This window comes from Hypanus sabinus, chromosome 27 (genome assembly GCF_030144855.1).
Source record: "Hypanus sabinus isolate sHypSab1 chromosome 27, sHypSab1.hap1, whole genome shotgun sequence".
NCBI classification, from domain to species: Eukaryota; Metazoa; Chordata; class Chondrichthyes; order Myliobatiformes; family Dasyatidae; genus Hypanus; species Hypanus sabinus.
This window is the reverse complement of record NC_082732.1, coordinates 15016506-15029463: the sequence shown is the minus strand read 5'-3', so window position 1 is coordinate 15029463 and position 12958 is coordinate 15016506. Positions and strand designations below refer to the sequence as shown.

Below are 12958 nucleotides of genomic sequence, written 5' to 3'. Positions count from 1 at the left end.
GGAAGGAAAGCCATACAGATCTTCCAAAAGTTTAAATAGAACTAGTGAGAAATTGCAGGGGAATGTAACTAAATACTTTACAGTGAGGCAGCTTGGATTCAATTGCCAAAAAGACGTACCCTATTCTGGAACAATTTTATTATTCTGTTTTGTAAAGTATGATGCAAACGTTAGGTGGTTGAGGTCGCCATTTTAAGGGCTTCCTTTTATGGACTGTTTCTTTGGTAAGATTGTTCATTTTGTTTTGTGTTAAATAGTTTTGAATTTCTCCATTGTTGGAGCAACAGAAGCTATTATTAATTTAGCAAGATAGTAAACTTTATTTAAAGATATCAAGACTAATTTGGTAAAATTCATTTTTATTGTTTAGTTACTGTATTCTTTGCATTTTCATTTTTTTAGTAGCTGCAACAGCAGCTTTGATAATAAGTAACAGAGTGAACTGGCACTTTGAATCCTGGATCTATTTGAGTTAAAATACCCATATGGTTAGCAATAAGTTACAGTATTATTAGACTGGGAAGGGAGAAATTCAATTCTGTGATCATGATATTTACATTTTGTTAATATTTAATGAAGGATAAGTTTGAGGTTCATTTCCCTTGTCTTCATAGTAAAATGGCAACTGACATTCATAATCTAATATTAACAAGAACAGGATCACTTATACATGTTCCTAAGAGTACTTTGAATAGCTCATCAAAATGATTAGTCAGAGAGACGGTGACAATTCATTTCTGAAAATTCTCTTTATGACTACTCTGATCTGCACTTGATTACTGTTGGCTATCATTCAGCCTAAGTGTTCATTGATTAGAAACATGAATCATTTATCTTTAACTCCTTATTCAAGTAGTTCAGCTGAAATCACTGTTAAGTTTTGCATGTTGTGATGCTAATTTAAGTAAAGAAAACTTGAGAGGATACGTAGAAGTAGCTCCTAATATGGTTCTCAGAAATAGCCATCAAAATTCAAGAAGCAGGTTAGGACAGGATAAAAACTAGCCTGTATCATAGAATCTCAGTTAAGCTAATATTTTCTTATTCAAGTGATGTAAGTGTATCTGGTTAGGCAATTGTTTGCTACTTCTAAGAAAATATAGTAAGCTGTCTTTCTAAATTACTTCAATCATACTGGTGAAGATAGTCCCGTATTTGGGACAGGAGTTCAACAATGCAAATTTACACAGTGTCAATAAAGCAACTCACTTCCCTTCCCTATCCACCCTATACAAAATACAGCACCTTCCCACCATAAATATACCTTCCAGGTGAAATAACAATTCATTTGTGTTTCTTTTCTTTCTTTTTTCAATCTTTTTATTGATTTTTTATAAAAGTGTGTACAGCATACAAACAGAAGGAAGAATATCTCTGGTATATATGTCAATAGCAGTACAGACAGAAGGTAAAATAAACAATATCAGAATCACACATAGTGTTGATCTACAAAGTATAAATTTGGTATGGAATGTATAATTCTCCTCTTATCAATTTATGAAGAAAGGAAGGACTATTAGAAATTTTTATATAAAAGAAAAGAGAAAAAAACACTATTCTAAACAGGAAAAAAAAGGACTGGGCAGTCCATCCTGAGAGAAAAACCAAGAGAAGAGAGACTCTCTGATCAAATCCAAGGTTCTGAAAAAAATAGCTTGAAGAGAATCAGTACAAAAATCAGATCATATGAAAATATTGAATGAAAGATTGTCAGATTTCTTCAAATTTAAAGGATGTATCCAATGTCCGACAACTTATTTCCTCTAGATTTAAACAGGACATGATAGAGGAAAGCCAATAAAAGACAGTAGGAGGGTTAGGGTCCTTCCATTTAAGTAAAATGGCTTTCTTAGCCAATAAGGTTGAAAAGGCTATCATCCACTGAGTGGAAGCAGGAATATACTGTATTCCGGAAGCAGTTAGTCCTGACGAAGGGTCTCGGCCTGAAACGTCAACCGTACTTCTTCCTATAGATGCTGCCTGGCCTGCTGCGTTCCACCAACATTTTGTGTGTGTTGTTTGAATTTCCAGCATCTGCAGATTTCCTTGTGTTTGAGGAATATACTATATCCTCCTTCCAATGGATAATCCCAAAAATAGCTGTAAATAAGTTTGGTTGTAAATCCAGATTTGTGTTTCTAATTTAGTGTATTCAATGTCCCCTATATAGTCTCCTGTTACAGAAGACAGTAGACACAGAAATAATGACTGCACTGCATGAATGTTCCTAGTCCCTTCCTGTAGGTAAGGAACAAGAAATATTCATGCAGTGTAGTTATTATTTGCCTAAATATTTACAAGGTGCCTTCAAATGCTGAGGAACTGTGAATGGAGTTGAGCACGATATAGTCAAGCATATTGCACTATTCACTATAAAGCTCAAACAATCGTGGCCTCAGCATCACTTCCCACATTCTTTCTCCTTATCCCTCAACTCCCTCGTGATTCAAATATCTATCATTGCTATAATGAATACATTCTGAGGGTCCATATTTCTTTTGAGTAGAAAATTCTAAGATTCACAACCATGAAAAGAGTATGCCCCTGGTATTTAAATGCCTGCATGCCGATCCTTTTGCTTCATGTACTCTCCGGCTCCTTTTTTACTATAATATGTCGTTTCTTTCCATTTCAGTTACTTGCATTCTTCCTTTTAAAGTGAGTAACCTCCCATTTTTCCACAGTTTTCTCACCTTCATCCTCTCATCCATTCATAGTACCTTAGCAAACTCTTTGATGCATCCTCACATCCTGCTAATCAAGTACTGCTCCTGTGACACTATACATCTTGCCCCTTGCATTTGTAGACTGAGAGTAGAAGGATGTCCATTAAAACAGAGATGAGTAATTTCTTTTGCTAGAAGGTGTTGAATCTGTGGATTCATTGCCACAGATGGTACTAGAGGCCAAGTCAATTGGTACATTTAAAGGGGAAGTTGATAGGTTCTTGATTAGTAAGGGCATCAAAGGTTACAGGGAGAAGGCATAAGTTTGAGAGGGATAATAAATCCCCCATGAAGGAGTGGTAGAGCAGATTCAATGGGATGGATGACCCCATTCTGCTCTTATGTCTTACAGTCCACCAGATATATTTCCTTCTCCCCTCCTTCAGTGATTCTGTGGAATTGTTTCTTTCATGTTTCATTGGTTAGCTCTTCTATCCCTAGCAACCATTGAGCCACAGGAGATGCAATGACTACATTTATTCTTCCTTTCCAACCATGCAAGGAAACAAACACAGATTGGGTGACTACATTGCAAAGTATTTATTGTTTCTCCACAGGGGAGATCGTGGGCTTCCTGTTGTCTTCCAATGCAATTCACCCCACTTCCACTTTGACCTACAGTTGCAAGAAAAAGTTTGTGAACCCTTTGCAATGATCTGGTTTTCTGTATTAATTATTCATAAAATGTGGGCTGATCTTCTTCTAAGTCATAATAATAGACAAATGCAATATGCCACACAAACAATTGTTCTTTTCATGCCTTTATTGAATAATTGTTTAATCGTTCAGTGTCCAGGCTGAACTAAGTATGAAACCCTTGTATTTAGTAACCGGCAGAACTTCCTTTAACAGCAATAACCTCCACCAAACATTTCCTGTAGCTGCTGATCAGACTTTCTCAACACCGATGAGGAATTTTAGACCATTCCTCTTGTTTCAGTTCATCAATATTTCTGGGATACCATGCATGAAGAGCCCTCTTCAGGTCATGCTGCAACATCTCAATTGGGCTAAGATCTGAACTCTTGACTTGACCATCTCAAAACACAAACTTTCTTCTTTTTAAACCATTCTGTTGTTGATTTACTCTTGTATTTTGGATCATTGTCTTGTTGTGTCAACCAACTTCTATTAAGCTTTAAGTGATGGACCGTTATCCTGGCATTCTCCTATAAAATGTTTTGATACAGTTTTGAATTCATTGTTCTCTCAGTGACTGCAAGCTGTCCAGGCCCTGAAGTAGCAAAGCAGTGTCTAACTAAGATGATCCTTCCACCATGCTTCACAGTTGGGCTGAAGCTTTGGTGTTGGTGTGCAGTGCCTTTTCCTCTAAACATAGTGCGGTGCATTTCTGCCAAAAAGTTCAACTTTTGTCTCATCTGTCCACAGACTATTGTCCCAGAAGCGTTGTGGAACATCCAGGTGGTCTTTTACAAACTTGAGGCATGCAGCAATGTATTTTTTTGGAGAGCAGTGTTTTCCTCTATGGTGTTCTTCCATGAACACCATTCTTCTGTGTTTTTCTTACAGTGGACACATGAACAGAGACTTTAGGAAGTTCTAGAGATTTTTGCAGGTCTTTTGTTATTACTCTTGGATTCTTTTTCATCTCTTTCAGCACTGTACATTATGTTTTTGGTTTGATCTTTGTATGACGCCCACTCCTAGGGAGTGTAACAACAGTACTGAATTTCCTCCATTTGTAAACAAGTTCTCTTACTGTGGACAGATGAACATTCAGGTCTTTAGTATTGCTTTTGTAGCCTTTTCAAGCTTTCTCCTAAAGTCCTCTGAAAATTGTTTTGATCAAGGCTTGGTGCACATAACATATTTCTTGAGAAGAGCAGGATCTGTCAGTAATCTGACTTTTTGTGTCTTTTTTTATCATATCTCATTGATTGGAACACCTGACTCCAAATAGCTTTTGTAGAAGGCATTACCCCAGAGATTCACAAACTTTTTTGAACCTAGACTGTGATTGTTTAAATAGTGTACTCCATATTGACAAGACGAAGTACAATTGTTTGTGTGTTATTAGTTCAGGCAGATTGTGTTTGATTTTATGAGTAATTGATGCAGAAAACCAGGTAATTCCAAAGGGTTCACAAACTTTTTCTTGCAACTGTATCTGTGGCTACCTAGAATAGTTCAATGAGGCTTTCAACAATACTTTTGTAATTAAATTTCTTGATAGTTTAATGGATGAAATAAGTTGACAAACTGGCTAATGTGATGCATCATCATTGTTTAATAGTGGCTGCTGCCAATTATGTCATGGTTTGACATAGACCTTTGCTCTGACAGGCTGAATGACCTAACTCTGCTCCTACATGTTATGGTTTTTGACTTGGTTCTGAGGTCGTTTTACTCTAAGTATAGCATTTGCTTCTCATTGATATATAGTTCTATAAGGTTTAGATTAGATACATCTTTCTTTTGCTGTGCTTGAAATGCTCTGCTTGCTGAATCAAGGCAGGTCTTTTGAATTGATTATACTACAGGTTTCCCCCACTATCCAAAAGTAGAGCATTCCTAAACCTTTCTTAAGCTGAAATGTCGTAAAGCGAAGAAGGACTTACCATTAATTTCTATGGGGAAAATTTTTGAGCGTTCCCAGGCCTAAAAAATAACCTACCAAATCAAACCAAATAACACATAAAACCTATAGCAAATAGCACTAACATGTAGTAAAAGCAGGAATGATATGATAAATATACAGCCTTTATAAAGTAGAAATAATGTATGTACAGTGTAGTTTCACTTACCAGAATCGAGAAGATTTTGCCAAAACTGATTTGTAGAAAAAAAACAGCGCGTACACGCATGTGCATACACCTGCCTGTGCAAGGCTTCACGGTCATGGTAGTCTTTCTCGAGGTAAACACAATTTAAAGCGGCACGCCTTTTTTCATCAAAGTGAAAATCGTCTTCTGATTTCTTTCAGTCAGCGAAAATAGGCAATAGGTAAATAGGTAAGTCTTTCATAAAAGCCAGGTGGCATAAAGTGAACTTTCGTAAAGCAGGGGACACCTGTATTAGAATGAGGGAAAAGACAGATTGTGATAGAATAGAAATATGCTGCATCTGTGTACCCAATTTTGGCTTTTAGAACTGTTCTGCATTTATCCCATTAAGTGCCACACAATATATTTGAGGATTACTATGAAGATTGCACTTCTTCTCTTCAAAGGGATATGCTGTGGTCAATCATACAAGTATCAACACAAGTAGATTGGCACATGTTCCTAGATATTTTCATAAGGGCCTTTGGAAGGATCTTTGTGATGTAAAAAGCAGGTGCTAGGATCAAGAGTAAGTCAAAGTGCGTTTGATACTTCTGAGTGGCATGTGAAGCCATTTCACACAGCATTTAATTAGCAATTATACTGTTGTGGGCCCAAAATAATATCTAGGCCTGCAAGGACAGAACTGTGAATTTCTCACCCAAAATATCATTAAGGTGAAGAATAGATTTTAATAACACTTGCTTTTTTTTTATTAACATGATCAGTTGTTTGTACTAGTTCTTTTATTACCAGTAGGGGTGGCACAGTTACATGACAGTGCATTCGCTTTCCAGTGCTAATAGTTACCAAATGAGCTTTGATTTCTGCCACAGTCTGTAAATTTATATGTTTTCCCTGTGACTATGTGGGTTTCTTCTGGGTGCTGCAGTTTCCTCCCACATTCCAAAAGATGTACAGTTAGGATTAATGAGTTGTGGACACGCTGTGTTGCGTGAGAAACATGATGACACATTTTACTGTATATTTCAATGTACATATGACAAATAAGGCTAATCTTTAATCTTTAGACTATTTACTTCAGTGAATTGAAATGTCCTTAGATTGTTTAGAGACTTTGTCCTGATCATTAGTCCAAGTCTTTGTGTTTGCAACACACACACAAACACGCTCTCTCTCTCTTCTCTCCCTCCCCTCCCCCCTCCCTCCATCCCTCTCTCTCTCCCTCCCTCCTCCTCTCCCTCCGTCCCCCTCTCTCCCTCCCTCTCTCTCTTTCCCTCTCACACTGTAGGTGGTCTGATTAGTAAGTTTGGAGATGATACGAAGATTTATGGATGTTTAGGTAGTAAGGGACGTCTCAAGATACAGCAAGGATGTTGGGTGGAGTGGTGAGAGATGAAAGTTAATCCAAGTGTTAAATAATACACTTTGGGTGGTCAAATTCACTTTGGAGATGTGGAGTAAATATCAGGAACCTTTGCAGTGTTGAAGTACAGAAAATTATAGGATCGTTGATAGTCAGAATCATTTTTCCAGGACAGAGCACAAATTTAAGATGAGAAGGGAGAAGGTTTGAATTTTTTCAAAGGATCTTTGAATATTTACCTAGAACAGGCAACCAAAAGGTGATACAATTAAATTTTTAGAAGATGTTTGAATAGGGAAGGGCACAGAGGAATACAGGATTAACATGGGCAAATGGGATTAATGTCAATGAGTATCACACGTGGCATGGACAAGGTGGGCTGAAAAGGCCCATTTTTGTGCAGTACGGCTCCAGTTCTGTAATTCTTTGGAATACGACTATGGTCTCAGCTTCCTTGTGGTTAGGAAAACATTCAACTCGTACAAATATTAACTAGTTCATTAATGTTATAATTACAGCTTTTTCCACACCCACTTACTTTGGAATTAATTTTTAATTTGTAATTTGGAAATGACTGTTTTCTATCAAGCCATGTGGTGTTGAAATGTATTTTTAAACATGCACTTAAAATTCCAATTCTGTAGTTCTTGGGTGAAGATGTGATATCAAATAACAAACCAATCAAAATAGTGTTATGTAAATAACACTATTTACATAACATCCATTCATCTGACACTAATCATTTAAATCACCCATTCATCCGACACTAATCCCTTCCTTAGTGGGTTGACAATACAGTTTTACATATATTCTACTTTGCATTTCTAAAAGTAAACTGTATGATTGGTGGGTTTGCACATGACATGAAAGTTGGAGGTAGTGTGCTTAGCGTGGAAGGTTGTCGAAGGCTACGGCAGGATAAAGATCAGATGGAAAGTTGGTTGGAGTGTAGACAGATGGAATGTAATCCTGATGAGTGTATTTTGGGATGTGACATATACAGTAAATGGTAGGTTACTGAGGAATGTTGATGAACCTTGAAGTTCAACTTCATAGTTCTCTGAAAGTGACAACATAAGTAGATAGGTTGGTAAAGGAAACACGAGTGAATCTGCAGATGCTGGAAATAAATACAAAACACAAAATGCTGGCAGAACTCAGCAGGCCAGACAGCATCTATGGGAGGAGGTAGTGACGACGTTTTGGGCCAAAACTCTTCATCAGGAGGTTGGTAAAGGAGATGTTTACCTTCATAACTGGGCATAAAATATAAAAGTTGGTATGCTATGTGTAACCTCGCAAAATTCTGGTTAGACTGCACTTATAATATTGTAGGCAGTTCTGGTTACCACACTATTTGAGGGATATAGTTGCGCTGGAGAGAAGCTGTTCACTAGGATGTTACCTGGATTTGCTAAACTAGAGTGAAGGGGCCTGAGGGAGTGATTTGATAGACGTGTGTATATAATGTTACAAAAGGCATAGTTAGGGTAGATAATTTTTCCCTAAAAACAAGAGTACATGGGTTTATGGTGGGAAGGAGTTAGAAAGGAAATCTAAGGTGATTTTTTAAGCACATCAGCACAGGTGGTGGTGGAATTGGGTAAAATCACTATATTTACGATACAATTTAACAGGCACTGAAATAGGTAAGGCACAGAAGTATTCAGATAAATTATGGGCAAATGGGATTAATGTAAAAATGTCATCATGGACCTAAAGGGCTGAAGCACCCATACCTCAATGTGAGGTTACATTGTCCCTTGTGTTGCCATGAATCTTTAAATTAAGATTTATTTGGGATTTCTGACGGATTAACTACCCTGGTCTTAAGAAATATTTCTTCCTCAGTTTCTCTTCACAATAATGTTGGCAACAGGAACTAAACAGTTTGGCTTGGTTTTGGTCTTTATTATTGCATGGTATAAAGTCTTGAAATTAAATCATCATTGATTTGTAATAATCTTAAATATTCAGAACTATTTTGTTGAAATTGTTCATTGCTACCAATTTTCAGCAACTGAATATTAATTTATAATGTTAACTGTATATAGAATTATAATTGTGAAGAAATACTTCAAAGAAGTAAATTGCTTTGTACAGTGTATCACACATATCCCACAAGTTAAAACCTGGGAGACAATTCAAGGTCCAAAAACACCATTTGGATTAATGACATGAATTTGTTTTTCATTCCTGGAAAATCTGCCATTTTGGAAATTTTCTTGAGATATTTTGCATCTTATTCAAAAACAAAGTCTCTTCTACTCTATACTTGATGATCATAAGCAAATTCTACAGTCCTGTATCTTGGTAGCATCAGCCAAGAATATATTTGTGAATCCATTTGCTTATACTTCGTGAAGAACATGGAACATGTCCTTCAATTTTTTAAGTCTAGAAGATTGACGTTGTCACTGCTGCCAATATTGCCTTTTATGTTAGGAAGTGGATATTAGATAAATTTGCATAATATTTTCAAAAGCTTATGAATATTTCTGTAATTATAGATAGAGTTGTATCTGAGCTTCTAAAGAAATAAATTATCTTCAAATGTTCTACTGGGTTCAAACAGTGAGAATATTAGTGAATTTGAGAGATGTTTATTAATTTCATAACACAGATGAAAAAGGTGTTTTATTTTCACCTCGTGGAAGGTCTAATTTTGCCAAGACTTGTTAATTTCTCTGTTATTTATTGGTTTTCATTAATGGTATGTATGAGGATTTCCAACAAAGGTCCCAACAACAATGCCTGCAGAATATCACTGGTCACAATCTCCAAACAAAATAACACCCTTCCATTGTTTCCAATAAATTTGAAACTTATTTCCTCCAATCACAGCTCAGACTGCTTCAAATAATACAATCTTATTTTAAATAATACATTTCGGCTCCAAATAGCAGGTTAGGGAACATTATGTGGGGAAACAAAATTAATAGTTCAGATCGAAAGCCTTTCATATGATTTGGAGAGGTAAGAAAACAAGTGTAATTTAATTTATTAGCTGTTTTCTCACTCCACTTCTAATGAAGGAGCATTGATCTAAAACTCTTGTTTCTATTTCCACAGAATGTTTCTAATCTACTGAGCACTTCCCTGTTTCTGATTTCTGGTATCTGCAGTCTTTTGTCCTGTGCCACATCCATGAAGTTTATTTTGCATAGATGTGGATATTCAGGATTTGAGCTAACAGCTTTGCTTCTTAATGTTTTTATTTTTCTGAAAATAACTTATGTACTTGAGTCAAAAAGAGTGGTTGGGATATCGTAAACAGGTAATAATGGATGTTGAACCTGTGGTACACGTGTCCAAGAAGGCATGTACAAAAGTTTTGACACATGGCATACAGTGTTGCCCCTTGAACCTTGTGCTATACTTTAAATATAACCAAACAACTTGTCAATCCTCCAAAGAAATCTGGTGGACAGCTACAACATTGTGTATTCAACAAAGTTTATTTGTCAGGTAATGGATAATTTGAATCCAAATTGTAAGTACTAAATTTTAAACTCAAAGCGTCACATAAAGTGTTAAAACAAATTTGGAACAAGAGATGGTGTGAAACTAAAATCTAATGTTTGATATTTTATGGGTCAAGTTGGTTATCTTTATTGCATTTGCAAGATAGAACTAATCTGGGTTAAGAATATTGATGTTTTTATTGGACTGCTCATTCTTGATCATCAATAGTTGAGAACTCTTTATCTTTAGCTGTAACATTCAGAGCTTTTTGGAGGGGGATCCCTTCTAATTAATATTAGAAATTCAGTTGCAAGGTAAATTAAATGTGAATGGATAAAAGGCAGTGTCTCCATGTTTTTGAAACAACCTTGTTTCTGTTTTCATAAATTAGTAACCTGTACTCTCCCTAAAATGTGACAACAGCATTGCAATCATCCACTCCAAACATGAAGCTATTCTGTCACAATTTTTAAAAGGACGTGAAATCATTGATCTGTCAATCTAGCTTCCATGCTTAATGGATTTTAAAGTTGATGGTTTGGTTCTGCTTGCGATTATTTTGTATGCTTGGAAGCATTCTATTCATTTGGGTAAAATATCTTACTAAAACCAGGAAGGAAAGAGACTTGAACAATTCTTCATACTTAAGAGTTTATTAATATGGGAAGTGACCTTTAAAATTGCTTAACAGTGCCGATGATCACCAGTCAGGGTTCAATTCCTACCATTGTCCATAAGGACTTTGTATGTTCTCCAGATGACCATGTAGGTTTCCTCCGGGTGCTTCAGTTTCCTCCCACATTCCAAAGACATATGGGTTAGTGTTATTAAGTTGGGGGCATTTTATGTTGGTATCAGAAGCAAAGTAACACTTGCGGGCAGCTCCCAGCATATCCTCAGACTGGTATTGATCATTGACACAAATAATGCATTTCACTGTATGTTTTAATGTACATGTGACAAATAGAAAGTAATCTTTTTTAAAAATGTAATCTTAAAGAATGCTGATAGCACCACTTAGTGGTTAAAATAGGAAGTACTCCAGGGTATGGTTGTAAACGTGACAAATCTCCAAGCTATGCATCACACACACGGTAAAATAAACTTGTGCAAAATCTGTATTTAAGAAATTAAATAACTTGATATTGAGCAGATCAATTAATAATTGTACAAAGATGGTATCTTTTGTAGCTACCACACATTCATTACACTTCCAATATCCAAATTGTAATGGCATAATCTTTTACTAATGTGGTGGGAATAGAAAGAAAGCAGAAGAGATGTTGCCTGGAATAGAGAGGAGTAATTAGAAGGAGAGATTGGATAGACTGGGTTTATTTTCATTGGAATGTAGGAGGCTGAGAAGTGATATTGTAGAGATTTATGAAATAATATGTTACACATTTACTATTGATAGTCAGAATTTTCACTCCCAGGGCAGTGAAGCCGAGAACTAAAAGGTACAGAGTTAATGTGAGAATGGAAAAAAATTATAATTTATGTTTAAAAGGCATTTGGGAAGGTACTTCAATAGGAAAGCATAGAGGGATAAGGGTCTAAGGCAGCAATTAAAATGAGCATAGATGGACAACAAAATTGGCATGAATGAGTTGGGCTGATGAGGCCCATATCTGCGTATGTTTCTGATTCTATAATATTGACATTGAATTAGAAAAAGTTCAATAATAGTCAATTTAAAAAGTTTTATCAGTTTGATTGTCATTTCAGCCTCGCATGGACCAATATTTCAACCAAATGGAAAAGATAGTGAAAGAAAGGAAAACATCATCTAGGATACGTTTTATGCTCCAAGATGTGATAGATGTGAGAATGGTATGTAATCCATTTATTTGTTTTAAAATGTTGTTTAAAGTGGTAAATTCCTATGTAATATTGGAGTATGGGTAACATTTATCTGAAGAATGGCTTTTGCTAACAAGATCTATCTTTATTGCTAATATTGAAAATTTTTGCCTTTGTTATGAGTAGCAGCAAATAAAAAATGCTTTGAGAATTCTTGGTGTTGCTGAGGTGTTTGCATTTTTGAATGAAATAAAATGAGAAGAGGATTATTTTTGCACTCCTTCCACTTTCCAAAATACCACAAGATATATTCAAGAGAAGAGCACTTTTGAATTATACCAACCAAACTGCTAATGGTTGTGATAGCCTTATAAGTGTCTTCTATGGCAGCGACTGATGCAACCATTGTTTTAATCCTAGAAGAGTAGAGTTTTGAAGTTGTAATTCAGAAAAAGTATTGGATTTTTCTTTCAGACTAAAAATCAAATATTATCCTGAGCTGCAAATGTGAACATTTGTTCTGATTGGAAAACTTGCTTTCTGATTTAAGGATACATTGAGCAATAAGAATATTTTCTTTGTTCTTTTCCTCCTTGAGTACAAATCAACAAAATGTTGATGGAGGCCTTTTTTAAAGAGTAGCTCATAACTTAAATAAATCTGTCACAAGTGCACTTCCTATTTAGTTTTAGACACTTAACAGGCAGCGCATGTGTTTTATTACTTGATTTTTAAACGGGGTGTAGTTTGAAATCCATTCTGAAAACTATCTGTTCTTGGAGTCGATGTACTGTGTACATTGAAATATTTAAATATATATGGTACTGACATAAATCGCCATCCCTGGTTTTCTG

At 35.8% G+C, this 12958-nt stretch overlaps 1 protein-coding gene across 9 annotated transcripts in view; it reads left to right on the top strand.

The window, feature by feature from the left end:
• The window catches only part of LOC132382001 (eukaryotic translation initiation factor 4 gamma 3-like), a 315701-nt gene that overhangs the window by 269276 nt on the left and 33467 nt on the right, over nucleotides 1–12958 (top strand). For all 9 annotated transcript variants that reach the window (XM_059951770.1, XM_059951769.1, XM_059951766.1 and 6 more), the window contains one exon: nucleotides 12030–12134. In XM_059951770.1, coding sequence (XP_059807753.1) covers nucleotides 12030–12134 — 105 coding nt within the window. The remainder of the gene's footprint in view (nucleotides 1–12029; nucleotides 12135–12958) is intronic.